The sequence below is a fragment of the Diabrotica virgifera genome, chromosome 4 (genome assembly GCF_917563875.1).
Source record: "Diabrotica virgifera virgifera chromosome 4, PGI_DIABVI_V3a".
NCBI lineage: Eukaryota > Metazoa > Arthropoda > Insecta > Coleoptera > Chrysomelidae > Diabrotica > Diabrotica virgifera.
The window spans coordinates 25,614,995-25,633,983 of NC_065446.1; the positions used below are offsets into that span (position 1 = coordinate 25,614,995).

At 36.7% G+C, this 18,989-nt stretch overlaps 2 protein-coding genes across 6 annotated transcripts in view; both read right to left on the reverse strand.

Annotated features, from left to right (window-relative positions):
- Positions 1-18,989, reverse strand: part of LOC114334865 (protein doublesex) — a 773,059-nt gene that overhangs the window by 731,817 nt on the left and 22,253 nt on the right. The window lies entirely within an intron of this gene.
- LOC126883483 (uncharacterized) lies at positions 1,534-10,365 on the reverse strand. 2 transcript variants are annotated; one of them, XR_007697667.1, is made up of 2 exons: positions 9,917-10,365; positions 1,534-2,189 (listed from the first exon to the last, which is right to left on the reverse strand). XR_007697667.1 is itself a non-coding variant. In XM_050649066.1 (2 exons), the coding sequence occupies exon 2, from the start codon at positions 8,715-8,717 to the stop codon at positions 7,485-7,487; it is 1,233 nt and encodes a 410-aa protein (XP_050505023.1). In that variant the 5' UTR covers positions 8,718-9,849; positions 9,917-10,365; the 3' UTR covers positions 6,513-7,484. The 2 variants fall into 2 exon arrangements, 1 of the variants encoding a protein (XP_050505023.1); XM_050649066.1 differs by lacking the exon at positions 1,534-2,189 and adding an exon at positions 6,513-9,849.

Below are 18,989 nucleotides of genomic sequence, written 5' to 3' on the forward strand. Positions count from 1 at the left end.
CATTTTTTCGTCATCATCATCACGTAGCGCTACAACCCTGGGTGGGTCCTGGACGACTGTACAATAGGGTGGGCCGTTTTTGTACTTTTTTTTTTAATTTCAAGACGCCTGTAGTTTAAAAAGTTGCTATAAAAAAACAATCAAGTACTTTTCGACTCTTCCACTTAAGAGCAGTTCTTCGCTTGTTTTGTAGATCAAAATATACAAAATAACCCAGAACTCACCACAGGGAGATAGCTGCCATCGAGTTCCATCCCTGCCCACCCATCCACCCAACCATGTGAGCAATTTTTAATTTCCTACTTCATAATCTGGTTTGCTATCTTTTGGCATGTTGTTTCTAGACGCTATAGTTGTACGTATCCAACCATTCCTATTAGTAAACCCACATACGGCCGAAGATGCCTCCGTCACTAATTTGACACCTCTTTCAACAGCCTGTGAATGACAGGGTAACTTCCATAGATCTCCTTCTGGATAGCTACCATATTTAATAAATTCTTGAATGTCTTCATCAGCCAGATGTTTCGTCATTGGCGGCTCCCTCTGCACTATTGCCAATTTATTAAATCAATGTAGGATTTCGCTTGAAAATTGAACTTGGGAATTTCAAATTTTCTCACAGTGTTATTCATATTTTCTTGTGGTTTCGACCTGCACTTCAATATTCTTTTGTATCCTAATTCTCTTATATGATGACGTGAGTCAAAGATCATCGCTAGTAAAATATCTTCAGGATGGTAATAAAAGCCATTTCGTTGAATCACAGGGTCAACTACAGCTTTTAGTTCGTCACTTAAATATCTGGAATGTTCAATTAGCTTCCAAAGGTGAAGAGCTCCAAATGTACACACTGGTGCAGTTTTTACTAAAAACCAAACATTAGCATATACTCACAGAATGTACTCTGTTAAAATTTTTAACATGTTTAAGATGTAATTCCATCAAATATATTACACCACCGTGGGGCCCAGTATTAACGACAGTACCATCGTAGCCAACAGCAGTCAACTCGCTAATTGACAACTGATTTTCTGTTAAATGATTTTCTGTTAGACTTGTCTATTACATAAGACTTGTCATTTTTGGATATCAATCCAATATCTTCAACAACTGCACTAGCGATCATTGCTCCTTTTTTACTCAATAATCCAGTTCGGTCTATTGCTTTTGCTAGTGCCGGAAATTCGAGGGTTATTTTGTAACGGACAAAGAAATCACTTCATGTGATGACGTGCTGGACCGAACACCAGGATTATCCAAGGACCTCGTTGCTCAGAGTCGGGAGCGTAAAAATGGGGGGGTTCGAATTCAGATCTTAAAATAGGGTAGCTGGGAGATTGAGATGAGGCTAAGACAAGACAAACGATACGGAATACATAAGACTAGAAGTTGGGCGCCGTTTAAATTTTTACCACTAAATTTATAAAGGAAATACATAAATATAAAAATAACATACCTGTAAAAAAATACACAAAAAAATATACACATAAAAATAAGGAACTTATACTGGACTTCATAAAAAATAGTAAATCTCAAAAAAACTTTATTTACGATACTAAATAGTTTTAATATATATTATAATATATTACATGTCCCTACTCTTGACGGTGTTTACAGAATATCATGCATTATGTATACTATCCTATTAATGGGACCGTGGTCTCTAATTGTACTAACTGATCAAACGCAATATTTAAGAAACTTTAAAAAAATGAAAGATAATGTCTAAATAAGCTAAATTTTATGAATGAAGTTAATTAGACCATTGTCCACTGTGAAACCAATAAAAAGCTTTTCATGTTTCGTTTTACTCTACAATAACCTATTATTTATATATTTACAAAAAATACACAAAAAAATGTTTTAAATAAAAAAATTGTCCGTTAATAGTTCACAATGGAACTATATTTGCAAAAATTAAGAAAGTTCTTTAATCACGTAAAGGAATCTCCTAACACTCAATAGGTCATTGACACGATTTCAGATCAAACAACTCAAAGTGCCTCATCTGTTTATTTAGATGGCACGCGACACAAAATAAATTACTGACTGACCTTATGTTTGAAGGGTGGATGGCTAGTCGTCTTGCGGCGACTTTAAAGATGAACAATGAACAGCCGGTATCCAGCCTGCTGGGGGTTGCTGTTGTCGAAAAATGGTCAAGATTGGAATATATCCCTCGGACTCTTTAAGATAAAAAAAAGGATTTCTTTAATATCATTGAATTGACTTAGGAAATTTAAAAAAACTTACCACGTGTAATATTACGTGAGATTTTAGCACGAACACAAAGAACTTTAACTGAAGCGTCGAAGCGTCCTGACTTCGGACGAAACCAAAAAACTAATGAGCCACTAACAGCTCAAAAACTATACACACAATGACAAGAATTCACGGATTTTTTGCTTAAATAGGGCTGATGGCTTGTATGACGCGAGATTGTTAACGGTCGTCAAAAACACACAAAAAAGGCCCTTATTAGCATCGTAGCAGTGTCTCAGAACTCTAATTCTAAATGAGTTATGACTGTTTCAGGAGATTAAGTGTTAATGATTTTGTCCATTCCTAGATAGCCACGTTGAGTGTGAAAACAGATGGTTATGGGGAATATGGCATTCGAACACACATGTAGGTACAGCACCGGCATAAACAAGCTATTTGACGAAATGAGTTAGATTTTACACGCGGAAAATTAAACCGTTATACTGCCCGTCCGCACGATTCAAACCTGGTGCAGCACCAGTGTTTGCAATCGGAGTCTGCAGCAAACACCATAATCAAAAGGCCTGATGACCAAGCAGCAGCCTAGCCCCGTTAGACCCACTGTAATTAATCTGGTTCTCGAAATACTTCAGCGCCAGTGACAAGGTCGAAGAAAAAGCAAAAAGTGAAGAAAAGGACATTAGTACGAGAAATACCAGACAAATAAACTTTCTTTTGATATAATTCAAATGCAAATCAAACAGAAATATTAAAAACTATATGTACAAAAACTATTCTAACTCTTTATAACTATGATAGCAAAAAGCAAAAACTCGAAAGCCACGTTAGCTCGTAAGAATAACGACTAGTAGCAGATTTTCACAAGAGTGGCGCAAGCCAAACCAAAAATGGTTATCTCTAAAATAATCTAAACACAAAAACTAACCATTCAACTCGAGCAATATTCGCAAAAATAAACTCATTGCAAAAACAAGTTATAGTGCGTCCACTAATAACACCGAGGGTCGAGTTCTAATAAGTTTACTACATGTAAAGTTGCCGCGAAGTCTTTCATACCGGACTTGGAGGACGAAACATGCACTAGTCATAGCTAGTGGGATGTTTACTCGATTCTACTTTGTCAAGTCATGGCAAAGCATTTCACAATCAAATATTCGCTAAAGATATTGTGTGTACAAAAACTAAAAAAGGTTACTACTTCCGACGAAATTACTTGTACTGGAATAGCCTAAACAAAAACGAAAAAAAACACGAGTAACTTTCGAAACCTCCAAAGCACCATTACCATCTCGTTAACTGCAGCGAACCAAAAGAGACTGAGAAGTGAGTAAGGAGGCCAAGGGGGTTCTCAACAAATGCATTGTTGTCAAAAAAATTGAAATAAGTGACCAAAAGAATATTTGGATAGTTGTCAAAATCTGCATATCGTTAGGACATTGATAGCTTACGCGTAATCAGACGCCTGCCGTGCAGGTGTATTTTCAGTGAGAGTCGAAGTCGGTAAAGGGTCGAAGTCGGGAAATGTCGCGATTGGTAGGGGTTTAGGTCCTAGGTAGATATGACAACTAGTCGCAAGAAAGTTACATCGTAGTACGGTGAAATTTTTAACGACAAGCGGATTAATACTTTGTGATGACCACAAGAGTGGAGTTATCCTGCAAATGCCATCTCAGCGAGTAACTAGCGGAAATCCTCACAAGTCATTCCTAACTTTTCTCCGTGCCTAGTATCTAGCAGGAAACTTCACTCCGTATTAAACCAACACAAGAATATTAAACCACTATCCTAATTCATGGCCATATTCCAAGTTATGGACATAGAATAGATTGTTACTCGATGGGGATCTATTTTCTAGTGTGAACAAAAGTTCCGTAGAGATGGATGTTATGCAAAAAAAATAGAATAAATGTTGCAAGGTTATTCCAACTCTGTGATAGAAAGCTCGTCATCCTCTTCTTCAGAGTAAAACGGCTTAAGATCCTTAATGTGCCAATTTCCTGCACTAGAACCATCCAGGTTCTTAATCGTATACACTAAGGGGGACAGCTTTTTGATTACTGTGCCTTGAACATATTTAGGGGCTAACTTAGACATAAAGCGTTTTGGAGCGCTCGACAGAACCATATTGCGTCTCCAAATTTTATCACCAACGTTGAACTGCATATCTCTTTTGCGTAAGTTATAATGTTTAGCATTTCGTTTATATGCCTTATCTAGGTTTAGCTTAACTTCCTTAAACACTTTATCTAAACCTCTAACTTCAGAGACATACTTCTCTCTATCGGCAGAAGAGAATTCTATGTCCTTTACATCGCCTGGAGATTGATTATAATAGTTACCAGAAAGAGGGACAAAACGGGCGAAGTTCAGGAATGCTGGGGAATGGTGAGTTACTTCATGTTTCGCGGTATTGATTGCCTGCCTGATCTTATAAATTTCTCTGTCCCAGTCGGAATGGTCCTTAATATAGCTACGAATAGCAGTGCCGATAGTACGGTTGCTGCGTTCGACGAAATTACATTGTGGGGAATAGACCGCGTTAAACCAAATTTTTTGGACATCGTAGTTGGAACAGAGCTTTTTAAGCACAGAACTATTTAGATTGGAGGCATTGTCGCAAATGATATGCTGTGGAACACCAAACATCAGGAAAACTTGATTCTCGAGAAAGTTAGCTATATTGATGGCTGTGGCTTTACGAAGGGGTTGTAACAAAGTGTACTTCGAAAACCAATCAGAGACGACTAGCAACCAACAATACCCATGTTTACTGCGTGTAAGGGGTCCTATTAGGTCAACAGCTATTATTTGCCATGGGAAATCGGCCTGTTTTTGTTTGCCCATTTGGCCCATTTGGGGAGTATTTGGGGATTTCTGCGCCCCGCAAACCTCGCAAGAGCGAACGAACTTGAGAACATCACGTCTCATTTTAGGCCAATAGAATTTTTCTTTAATTCTCGACAAAGTCTTAAAAAAGCCTAAATGTCCGCAAACCGGCGGTTCGTGACATGAACGTAGAACATCTAATTTTTGCGGTGACGGGACTAAAGTTTTCCATTCTATTTCATTAGATTGGAATGGCAGACAAGACGGGACAAATTTGAAAACAGTATCGTTTTCTACCTTCCATTGAGGAAATTTGTCGGGATTTTCTAAGATCTTTGTACGTAAATTGTCGTACCACGGATCTATTCTATCGATATCGACATCGATATAAGCTATATTCGGGGATTCAGAGACTTCAGAATTTGACTTCTCGTTGTGAATTCTACTTAAAGCGTCGGGAACCTTATGAGAAGACCCTTTTCTGTGAACTAAGGTAAAATTGTGCTGTTTAAGGCGCATAGCCCAACGACATAGACGGCCCGAGGGGTTTTTTAGCGTAGTAAGCCAAAGAAGGGAATAATGATCTGTTATTACGGTAAACTTAGTACCTTCTACATAGGGGCGAAACTTTTCTACTGCGAAAATAACGGCTAAGCACTCACGTTCCGTAACGGAATAATTGCGTTCACTTCTGGTAAGTGAGCGACTGGCATACGAGATGACTTGCTCCCCTGATTCAAACTCCTGAGTAAGAACAGCACCCAGGCCAGTGTTACTAGCATCGCATTGTATTGAAAAGGGCTTTTTAAAGTCGGGTTGGATAAGAATAGGCGCTGAAACTAGCGCTTCCTTAATCGCAATAAAGGAATCTTCAGCTTTCTGGTTCCAATTAATGGCTTGCTTTTTGCCTTTTCCTTTGAGGAGGTCATTGATTGGAGATATAAGAGACGAGAAGTTTTTGACAAAGCGACGATACCATGAACAGAGTCCGACAAACCGTTTAATCTCAGTGGTGGTGGTAGGTCTGGGATAGTTTATCATGGCCGATATTTTATCGGGGTCTGAGCGTAGAGAGTTGTCTCCAACGATATAACCTAGAAACTTGAGCGAGGTTTTGAAGAACTGACACTTACTAACATTGATTGTTAAATTTGCCTCTTTTAATTTTTCCTTGACTCTACTTAATAGGGAAATATGTTCCTCGAAGGTAGGCGAACATACAATAATATCATCCAGATAGCAAAATATGTATGGTTCAAATTCTGGGCCAAAAATCGCATCCACTAGACGTTGTTGAGTCTGTGCAGAATTGCAGAGACCAAAAGGCATAACCGTGAATTGAAACGATCCACGACCTATAACGCCAAAAGCCGTTTTTTCTCTAGACGAAGCGTCCAACGGGATTTGCCAAAAAGCCTTCTTTAGATCTATAGAAGAAATATACTTTGCTCCACGGAGAAGAGAAAGAATTCGGTCAATGTTGGGCAAGGGGTAGGAATCGTGACGGGTGATCTCATTAAGTGGACGACCATCAAAACAAAATCGGAATTCGCCATTTTTCTTCTTCACTAACAGGACTTGCGAACACCACGGCGAATTAGAAGGTTCGACGACTCCTAGCTTTAACATTTCATCTAACTCCTTGTTAAGAATATCTGACATATAGGGGGACAAAGGGTAGGGACGTCTCTTAAATGGTTTTGAATCTCCTGTATCAATGGTTAACTGAATCTTATTAGTCCTACCTATGTTTTCAGCGCTACTAACTACATCGAATTCTTTAATAATTTTTTCGGCAATAGAACGAGAAGGGGGGTTTAAGGACTCAATTGAACAGAGATACTTAAATGGATCTGAACCAGATAAATCTAAACCTTTGTTTGACTCATTAGTGTCCCATTGATTGTTTTTAAAATCGATTACCAACGAAAATTTATTAGCAAAGTTGCTACCTAAGATAAACGAGTATGACAACGAAGGCACTATAAGACATTTAATTACTTTACACACATTATTTGCAACAATGGGCAGGTCCACTACGCCGATTACTGACTTAGTAGAGCCATCTGCCAGAATCACGCTTTTATCTGATAATTTGCTAATTTTAACATCATTTAATTGTAAGAATTCAAGCCCTTCTTTACCCGCCACCGTTGTGGAGCAGCCGGTGTCTAATAACAGAACAAAGTCGCGTGAAAAGATATTTACAGTGAGATATGGCCTATTATCTATTTTGCCTAAGGGTTTCGAAATGGCTAATGACGACACATGTCTCGGATTAGGGGTACTACTATAAAAACTCTTAACTATTTCTAAGTATCTATTCCAATCTTGGGATTGTTTACTATACACTACGGAATTTCTGTTATGACAGGTGTTGGATTTTATATAAGAAAGTGGAACGGATTTACCAACACGAAATGTTCCTGCAATTAGTTTTTTTTGCAAATCGGACACTTGGGAGCAATCACATTTTCTAAGCCACAACGGAAACAAAATACACGGCGGTCTTTATTGCACAAGCTATGCCGATGGCCTTCCTCGTGGCAATTCCAACAGGTAAGCACTCTAGATTGGTTTACCTGGGGAGGTGGAATATTGGGCTTATTTTGGGGGGATTTTCTTTTAGGAGTCACATTTTTCTCGCTGACAACGGAAATATGTGGATTATCTTTCCTTGTAGATACTGATGGGACATTATTCTCGAGCTTTTTTATGATAAGCGCTAACTCTCCTAGAGTGTTAGTATCCTGCAGCGCTATCATCGGGACATACTCGGGCAGTATGTTTTGACGCATGTATTTTACAAGTGTCTGCTCTAATGGGCGGAAAGGAAGACGTTTGGCAAGCGTTAAGATCTGAGCCTGATAGAGAATGAACGACTCACTTCTCTTTTGCTTTCTATTCTTAATTTGCTGCCAAAGCTCTTCTTCGTAATCATGTGGCAGGAAGGTAGCTTTAATTAAATTTATTAATTGAGACCAACTGGAAAGAGAATCTCGGACACTGCGAAACCAAGTAACTGCACTACCAGAAAATAATTCTATAGCAGACCTAAACAGAACGTCATCGTCGACTTTGCGAGACTCCGCAATATCCTGAACCTTTTCAAGGAATGTAAACACGGATTTAGGATCACCGGAGAATTTAATATTCCAATCGGAGAGGTTGATTGGAGTTGTTACCTGAACTATAGGAGGGGCAAAACTAGAAACAGAGGCAGAAGTAGTATCTACACTCCTGACTTCGTTATTATCGTTGGGAATAATTTTTTCGTCTAACTGGCTTTCCAGTAGAAGACAGGTGGCTGATATTTCGTCCTTAAATTCTACTTGATCTTCTATTGTGATGTCTATTGGCATTCGGCCAATTCTTAGTGACACATGTGTACTAAGGGCTTTAGCTCTTCTGTATGTCGAGTCATTTACATTTCCTTCAAATTGCTCGACTATCTGGGTAATATCAGCTATAGTTCTCTCTATTTCTGTTTTTTCTTCTGCAAAATTTAGCGGATTATTTTCCAAATCAATTGGTGATCCTTTTTGTATGAGCTTTTTTAACATGCTCTTTTTGTCACTGCATTGTCTTCGTGATTTTGTACCACGAATTTTAAGTTCGTACTCTACTTCTTCCTTCTTTAGGTACGCTACAATGGATTTATCCATTTTGCGTGACTGGATTTGACGATACCTTGATCGAGTAAATACGGGAGAAAATTAGGTATTATGAAACAAGCCTCAACTCTCTGACAAAAGGACAATTAGAAAAGATGGTTAAGGAAAAGCCCAGAGCGTTGGTGCGCCATAAGTGTAACGGACAAAGAAATCACTTCATGTGATGACGTGCTGGACCGAACACCAGGATTATCCAAGGACCTCGTTGCTCAGAGTCGGGAGCGTAAAAATGGGGGGGTTCGAATTCAGATCTTAAAATAGGGTAGCTGGGAGATTGAGATGAGGCTAAGACAAGACAAACGATACGGAATACATAAGACTAGAAGTTGGGCGCCGTTTAAATTTTTACCACTAAATTTATAAAGGAAATACATAAATATAAAAATAACATACCTGTAAAAAAATACACAAAAAAATATACACATAAAAATAAGGAACTTATACTGGACTTCATAAAAAATAGTAAATCTCAAAAAAACTTTATTTACGATACTAAATAGTTTTAATATATATTATAATATATTACATGTCCCTACTCTTGACGGTGTTTACAGAATATCATGCATTATGTATACTATCCTATTAATGGGACCGTGGTCTCTAATTGTACTAACTGATCAAACGCAATATTTAAGAAACTTTAAAAAAATGAAAGATAATGTCTAAATAAGCTAAATTTTATGAATGAAGTTAATTAGACCATTGTCCACTGTGAAACCAATAAAAAGCTTTTCATGTTTCGTTTTACTCTACAATAACCTATTATTTATATATTTACAAAAAATACACAAAAAAATGTTTTAAATAAAAAAATTGTCCGTTAATAGTTCACAATGGAACTATATTTGCAAAAATTAAGAAAGTTCTTTAATCACGTAAAGGAATCTCCTAACACTCAATAGGTCATTGACACGATTTCAGATCAAACAACTCAAAGTGCCTCATCTGTTTATTTAGATGGCACGCGACACAAAATAAATTACTGACTGACCTTATGTTTGAAGGGTGGATGGCTAGTCGTCTTGCGGCGACTTTAAAGATGAACAATGAACAGCCGGTATCCAGCCTGCTGGGGGTTGCTGTTGTCGAAAAATGGTCAAGATTGGAATATATCCCTCGGACTCTTTAAGATAAAAAAAAGGATTTCTTTAATATCATTGAATTGACTTAGGAAATTTAAAAAAACTTACCACGTGTAATATTACGTGAGATTTTAGCACGAACACAAAGAACTTTAACTGAAGCGTCGAAGCGTCCTGACTTCGGACGAAACCAAAAAACTAATGAGCCACTAACAGCTCAAAAACTATACACACAATGACAAGAATTCACGGATTTTTTGCTTAAATAGGGCTGATGGCTTGTATGACGCGAGATTGTTAACGGTCGTCAAAAACACACAAAAAAGGCCCTTATTAGCATCGTAGCAGTGTCTCAGAACTCTAATTCTAAATGAGTTATGACTGTTTCAGGAGATTAAGTGTTAATGATTTTGTCCATTCCTAGATAGCCACGTTGAGTGTGAAAACAGATGGTTATGGGGAATATGGCATTCGAACACACATGTAGGTACAGCACCGGCATAAACAAGCTATTTGACGAAATGAGTTAGATTTTACACGCGGAAAATTAAACCGTTATAATTTGTGTAGAAATTGACGACTCAGATTGGAAGTCTGGATCACAGTCTGGTTGACTTTGCATTGATATATTTGATAGATCGTCCTGTTTAATGTTTATTTCTGGGACAATACACGGAAAGTTTTTTTGATCTTTTTTCTCCATGATATTACACGGGAGGTCTCTGCTGCTTTTTATTATATTTTGTCTGCAATTTTTTACATGTTTTGGCATCTACTTTCCCGATAAACATCAATCGTGTAGTTCTTTGGTCATTTAGGAAAGCCTGTTCTATTTTTGGAATTTTGTCCGACTTCTTAATAAGGAAATACACAAGGAAATAGTCAATTAAATACACAAGGAAAAATCGGTACATTTGCACAATCGGTACATTTTGAAGCTTACTTTTTGCAGCATCACTTGTTTTCTTAAGTGACTTCTCCAATTTTGTTGAGTTTTGTTCATAACAGTCTTAATTATTTGGGTAACTGTTTTATTTTTACCTTCACCACTGCCTGATACGTCTTTTTGGATATAGAGGAAATATCGCATGACGTCACCAGTCACCATAACAGGGGAGCCCTGTTTCACCTAAAACGGTAGGTTCATCGAAGACGGGATCACGAATTGTTTGCCGTGTTAATACTTTACATCTCTCCGTCATTGATTTTGAAACCCGTGTTGAGCTGCCCCCCCCCCCCACTTGCAAAAATTAAAAAACAAATACCCCTGATTTATGAGCTATTTATGAGCTCTCATATTCCGCAAACTAAAAATTTTGAGCTCGTTCCACTGAGCAGGAATTTAATACCCTAGTGGGGGGGGCTGAGTCAGCCCCCCCCACTACTTAAAAATAGGAATATTGAATCGGTTTTTGCGGCAGAATTACGAGCTATTTATGAGCTCTTTAAATTATATAGTTTCGATTTTTGAGCTCATCCCCTTCACCCCCAAACAACCCTTTAATTGATTTAACTTAAGAGAAAGATGCTGAGAAAACTTAAAATATATCGTATTGCGGATATAATTCCTATAGCTTATATACTCTAAGAATAAACTATTAAATCAAGGGCATTTCGATTATTGAGCTACAACCCCTTCGCAAGAAAACCACCCTATCTTCCCGGCTTAAGAGAAAGTTGTACTTAAAATGCGTTAAACTAATTATTTGGCGACTACATATCATTTAATAATTTATAAGCTTCCAAATTACGCGCATTTAGATCAGTAAATTGCAATTTATTTTGTATAGTGCAGTCAGTGAAGGTAAAAATCAACGATTACCTTCAATTTCGGTGAACCTTCATCGATTTTCACGAAAATTGGTCAGTGGTTAGAGGATACGTCAAGAAACAAAGGCGACATGGTACCACCTTGCGCCTTTACCCTGAGGGTGGATACCGCCCCTTCTCGGGGGTGAAAATTATTTTATAAAAAATAACTGCACAAATCAATAAAAGAACAAATTAAAAGCAAAATTTATTATACAAAGTTAATAAAATAAGTCAATACTTTTTAAGTTATTAAAGATCAAAGATTTTAATTATTTGTGAAAAAAATGCATGTTTTGAAGAGGTTTTTTGTAAATCACTGAAAAACTGTAAGTTTTTACAAAAAAGTTAATAGTAGTTTAATTCGTATAGCTTATATTCTAAGAATAAACTCTAAAATCACGCGCCTTTCGATTATTGAACTACAACCCCTTCGCAAGAAAACCATCCCTTATTCCCGGCTTAAGAGAGGGTTGTATTTAAAATAATTTAAATTAATTATTTGTCGACTATATATTGTTTAATAATTTATGAGCTCGCAAAATATACGCATCTCAATTATTGAATTGCCATTTTCTTTCTATAGTGCAGTCACTGAAGGTAAAAATCAACTATGACCTTCGATTTCGGTAAATCTCCATTCATTTTCACGAAAATTGGTGAGCGGATTTTGATACTATCAACTTTTTCTGGATCTTATTTTTGATGGGTATTTCTAAGTACTTTGACAAGTATTTAGTACCTAAGTGTTATAAAATGCATCTTTTCCCGTTATTTAAGCTTGAACCCTTAGATTTGAACAGTCGCGGAAAAAAATATACATTTAATTACCAATAACTTACTTTAAATTAACATTAAAGGTTTTTCAAGTAAGCAATTTATTATATTCTTTATTAGCTTCAATTTTAGTGATGAAAACTTTTTTGTAAAAACTTACAGTTTTTGAGTCATTTATGAAAAATCGCTCTAAAGCATGCATTTTCTTTCCAAAAATTAAAATATTCGATCTTTAATAACTCAAAAAGTATTGATTTATTTTAATCACATTATATAACAAATTTTGCTTACAATTTGTCCCTCTCTCGATTTGTGGGGTTATTTTTAATAAAGTAATTTTCACTCCCGAGAAGGGGTGACATATACCCCAGGCTAAAACCCCAAGTTGTTATTGTCAATTCGTGAAAATAAATATAGATTTACCGAAATCGAAGGTAATAGTTGATTTTTACCTTCAGTGACTGCACTATAGAAAGAAAATGGCAATTCAATAATTGAGATGCGTATATTTTGCAAGCTAATAAATTATTAAACGATATGTAGTCGCCAAATAATCAATTTAAATTATTTTAAGAACAACTCTCTCTTAAGCCGGGAAAATGGGGTCGTTTTCTTGCGAAGGGGTTGTAGCTATGTAATCGAAAGGTGCGTGATTTAAGAGTTTATTCTTAGAATATAAGCTATGCGAATTAAACTACTATTAACTTTTTTGTGAAAACTTACAGTTTTTCAGTGATTTACAAAAAACCTCTTCAAAACATGCATTTTTTTCACAAATAATTAAAATCTTTGATCTTTAATAACTTAAAAAGTATTGACTTATTTTATTAACTTTATATAATAAATTTTGCTTTTAATTTGTTCATTTATTGATTTGTGCAGTTATTTTTTATAAAATAATTTTCACCCCCGAGAAGGGGCGGTATCCACCCTCAGGGTAAAGGCGCAAGGTGGTACCATGTCACCTTTGTTTCTTGACGTATCCTCTAACCACTGACCAATTTTCGTGAAAATCGATGAAGGTTCACCGAACTTGAAGGTAATCGTTGATTTTTACCTTCAGTGACTGCACTATACAAAATAAATTGCAATTTACTGATCTAAATGCGCGTAATTTGGAAGCTTATAAATTATTAAATGATATGTAGTCGCCAAATAATTAGTTTAACGCATTTTAAATACAACTTTCTCTTAAGCCGGGAAGATAGGGTGGTTTTCTTGCGAAGGGGTTGCAGCTCAATAATCGAAATGCCCTTGATTTAATAGTTTATTCTTAGAGTATATAAGCTATAGGAATTATATCCGCAATACGATATATTTTAAGTTTTCTCAGCATCTTTCTCTTAAGTTAAATCAATTAAAGGGTTGTTTGGGGGTGAACGGGATAAGCTCAAAAATCAAAACTATATAATTTCAAGAGCTCATAAATAGCTCGTAATTCTGCCGCAAAAACCGATTCAATATTCCTATTTCTAAGTAGTGGGGGGGGCTGACTCAGCCCCCCCCCACTAGGGTATTAAATTCCTGCTCAGTGGAACGAGCTCAAAATTTTTAGTTTGCGGAATATGAGAGCTCATAAATAGCTCATAAATCAAGGCTATTTGTTTTTTAATTTTTGCAAGTGGGGGGGGGCCAGCTCAACACGGGTGATTTTGAAAGTAACAGTTCACTAATAGAGACAATAATGAAACAAATAATAATACTTACAACGAATATGAAATATATATTAGTGTTACAACACAACCGCACAAGTAATCAACACTGAACTAAAAATAAACACCGACGCGGGTCAAGTGAAGGCCATACATAGTTTAGGATAGTCGGTGTAGACGTTGAGTGCTTGGGGTAATAGGGGTCGTTCTGGAACTCAACAAATTTAGCGGGCGGAGGAGTTTAAGGTTGTTTAAATTAAATAATTATATTTTTTAGTGCATTTTAAGCTATTTTCAGTCGTTTGAAGCATAAGGCTTCATTGATGTAAGAATTAAATTTTTATTTTTTTTAGGGGTCCGGCGGGGGGGTAAAATATTAAAGTAAAAAAAAATAAAAAAATCACTATTAATTCTAGACCATTTGGCAACATTTTTCCCTACAGGCATAAAAAAACTAGAGAACCGACCCACCCTACTGTACAACTTTCTTCCAAGTTGTTCGGTCTTCCATCAACCTAGGGTCAAATGGAATGTTCATTTTCCGGAGATCTGCTTGGATGTTGTCTCTCCATCGCATTCTGGGGCGTCCGAGTGATCTTTTGCCTGTAGGAATCTCCTCCCATACCAGTCTTACAAGTCTCTCGTTATGAAGTCTGTGCACGTGGCCTGTCCATCTTAGTCGCTGTGATTTAATTTTTTGGATAATATAGGTGTCATTGTAGAGTGCTTTTAATTCGATGTTGGTTCTGATTCTATACTGGTTTGTGTTAATGTCGTGGTGAGGTCCGAAAATTTTCTCTAAGCCTTTTTCGTTCAAAACGTCTGAGCTTTTCTTCGTTTGATTTGGTCATGGTCCACGTTTCGCATCCATATGTTAGTACAGGTCTGACGATGGATTTATAGATTTTGATCTTGGAACTTCTTGTAAGATTTTTTGATTCTATAAGCGTATTCAGTGCGAACAGACAGCGATTTGCCGATTGGATTCTGTCTTTTATTTCTTCAGTAACATCGTTGTCAGCTGTAATTACGGCCCTCAAATACTCGTCATGCTGGAGGACAAAGGGACAAAGTAAGTGGGTGGAGAGTTCAAAAGAACGGCCTCCCACAGGGAAGTGTTTCATAACCTATATATCTAGGAGTAAATCTGCACCGGATGGGAAAAGTCACGGAAGTCGTCAGAACAGTTAAAAATCGAAAACTTGAATATTTTGGCCATGTTATGCGACACCCAGAGAGATATAATATACTCCATTTAATAACACAAGGCAAGGTAGACGGAAGAAAACAGCCAGGTCGAAGAAGAACGTCATGGCTTAAAAACCTGAGAGAATGGTATAACAGATAACAGATCCTCTGCATCCCTTTTCCGAGCTGCATTAACAAAAGCTTAACAAAAGAGCTTAACAAAATTACTATAGCCAATTTGAAAGGTAACGTTCGATAATCGAGAACGGCACATGAAGAAGAAGAAAATCTGGGCCGGTCCCTCACTTACAGACAACATTGCATAAAAACGAGAGGGAAAGTAACAGGAAGTAAATGGGGTGCATATCCTGTCGTCTTGAGAACAACGGCACAGGCACTGTGTTTTTCAACTGCTGAATATGCTTGCCCTGTTTGGGGTACGTCAGTCCACACCAAACAAGTTGATACTGCGCTAAATAAGACATGCAGGATAGTAACGGGGTGCACGAAACCAACGCCACTCTCAAATCTATAATATAAAACAGCGGGTTTCGCAGAACCCTCAAGACGCAGAGGCGTTGCAGAGCACGTAGAGAAAATTAAACAGATTGCGGACGAGCGGCATGCCCTATATAAAGCTCGAACACCACGAAAGCGACTGAAATCGAGGAAAAGCTTCCTTGGAATAGTGCAGGATGAACTGTCTGAGTATTTTCCTCTTCCCCAGGTTCAATGGACCGGCCAATCCCTAGGTTTTAAAACGTGGAGAACTATGAATAAGATAAGAACGGGGTCGCTCCAGTAAAATTAAACATCGTAAAATGGGGCAAAATAGACCAAGATGATGTGAACTGTGGATGTGGAGAAATACAGAATATGGAACATCTTCTTTCATGCAGAAACTGTCCTCATCGGTGTGCTCTCGAAGATTTGTGGCTCTCCAACAAAGATGAAACCGACGTAGCCCGATACTGTGCCGAAATTTTATGAATGACATGGCTGGACACGATAAAGTAAAGCAACAACAGTATAGACATTTGGTATGTGGTGAAGCTGAGCAATAAAACTTAACACTATGAACTGGTTAAGGTCGGTACACATATTCGAGCCGAACTGTTCGCGAACCGTTTGCGAACGCTATATTCGTATATTTTGTAAGGCGGGACGAACCGCCTGCGAGTTGTTCGTTCGTCGCTCGTCACGAACCACGGCCTGTCGGTGTTTGGGACTAACACGAAGGATATTCGCAGTTCAATTTGGACGGCGTTGGCAACGATATTGCCTGTTCGTGTCATAGCATCGAGAATGTGTGAATAACGTGTTCCGAAGAGATAATAAACGTGAGAAACACAATGTAATCAATAATACCCAAATTACACATTAAATAAAGCATTTATATAAACTTCGCACCAGTTGGTTCGTAGTTGGCTCGTCGCTTTCCATGGATCGAGATGAGTTTACTGATCGATCACTACATGGATTTCCGAAGCGGTAATCGAAACGTCAATATAAACTTATTTTAAAGTAAAATTTTGGCTTATTCCCAATAAAAATAGTAAATTGCATTAAGATGCCACAGGAAAAAAGCTTCAGAACAATACGACACCCCCATCGAATAAGGTTGTAACTCAAGTTACATCTTTTTTCAGATTTCAACACAGGCGAATTCAGCAAAAAATTGCGCACACATCAATATAAACGACGTAGTTTAATTCTCAATAGTTTGGGTAATACTTCATTCAAAAAAGTTGTATTTTAAATTACGTGTGCCATTTTAGCGTGAAAAAGGCAGTAACACTTTATACTTCACGATTAACAATATTTTTAAATGAGTTACAAATATGTTGCACGTATGTTTAATTTATAAAGTATTTAAACATATGGTGCATCTCATAAGTCAATTTATCGAAATAAAATTAAAAAAGGATTTACAGATTTTTTTTTCCTTTTTGATAGTTGTGGTGGACAAAATAAGTATAGAATAGTGTTTGCTACCTACTTCTATGTAGTGAAAAAGTTTAATATTAACATTACACATATATTTTTTGAAATAGCACATTCACAAAACGAGGGTGATTCAATGCATGCCCTTATAGAAAAACGGAAAAAAAAACATTAAGTCATATATATGCTCCACACCAATGGATAACCATGATACGATATGCTAAAGCATCAGGCAAGCCTTTCCGTAACTGAAATAAATCAGAACCAAATTCTAAATTTTAACCTATTTAAGGACACACATGATAGAATATTATGGTTATTGTAAAATTTGTAATTTCCAATTAAAATTGTGTAAACTGTGAGTTGATATTTTGTTTAAATATATCATAAAAACTAATTTTCTCCTAGCTATATTGCAAATAACTCAAAACATACAACCTTTTAATAGTTAAACGGGAAAATGTAATTCCTTAAGTTCTTTGTTTATAACAATCTTATCGACATTCGGATCAACTGTTACCCGAAAAATTCGTGTTCTACGGGTCAAAATACATAAAAAAACTTGGGTAAGTCCATCTAAATAAAGGAGCCCGTAGCACCCCCTCCTGGACACTGCACTAATTTGTTTATAAGTCAAAAAATTGTTTATAATTTTAAAATATTGCTGAGGCTGCTTAAATAATCCGATTTCAATTCTGTAGAGTGCATTAGTTAGGTGGAGTGCTTCTATATATGTAAAAAAATTGAAAAATCTTTGTATGTTCTAGTTTTTGTTGTGCAAGATTTTAAAAAATTTTAATTTAAAAAAAAATTTTAGATTGCAAAATTATTATGCAAAATCTAGTAAGTCAATTTTAATGAAATTTGGTGGACGGTTTTAGCACATTACAAAAATTTTCTAAGCGAATCAGGAATGTTCCAAGTGTAACCTTAAGTGATGGAAAAACATAGAATAAGGACAGGCTTGTTTTGCCCCCTTATTTTATATTTATTGCTATTTTGCAGCAAGGGTGTTAAATTAAGACATTTTTAACCAATCGTATCTGATATAAAATTTAATTATCTTTGTTTTATTCTTATACGACTTTGTTCCAAAATGAATTGTTTTAAAGTTATAAGCAAAGAAAATAGAAAAAAATAAATTTTTTTAAATTTTTAAATATTTTATTTTTTTATTAATATTCCGGGCATATTTGACAAGGAGCGTAAGTCAATTATTATTAACGAAGTTATCACCTAACTTTATTCGCAAAAATCCGAATGCCATCTCTCACATCCACGTAAAAATAGATCCTTCCTGGTCTAAAAGACATCAAACAAAAATGATTTCAATGGAGTTGGAGTATGAATGATGGCAAAAAATACACTTGGTATGAAATAAAAAACAAATAAGTACAGAAGAAAAATAATAAAGCAAAAACCAATAATCATAAAATATAAAACAAAATTATTTGTAGTTGTATGACCACGGCTCTGGGAAAAGAAAAGGAAAAATCAATATAAGAAATTAAGTAAGAACAAAGTCGGACAAATCTAGAGGATATGCGATAGAGGTTCGAGCTCCGGCCGGTGGATAGAAAAATAAAATGGCCAACGTCGTAGTCTAAAATTCTAAAGGGACGATTTCGAACAAGACCGCAAACCGCAAACTGCAAACCGCAGACTGCAGCGACAGACCTACTGGTTCATATGGTGTCTTATGAGCTGTATGTCGAGTAGAGCGGCACTGTTGCCACCGCACGCAGAACGTCGCCACCGCAGACCGCAGTACTGCACCAGAACCAGTAGTGTCGCCGACCGCAGAGCGACAA

What these genes read in the sequence shown, in the direction of transcription:
- LOC126883483 (XM_050649066.1), bottom strand. Translation starts at nt 8,717, where the DNA reads ATGGATAAATCCATTGTAGCGTACCTAAAGAAGGAAGAAGTAGAGTAC.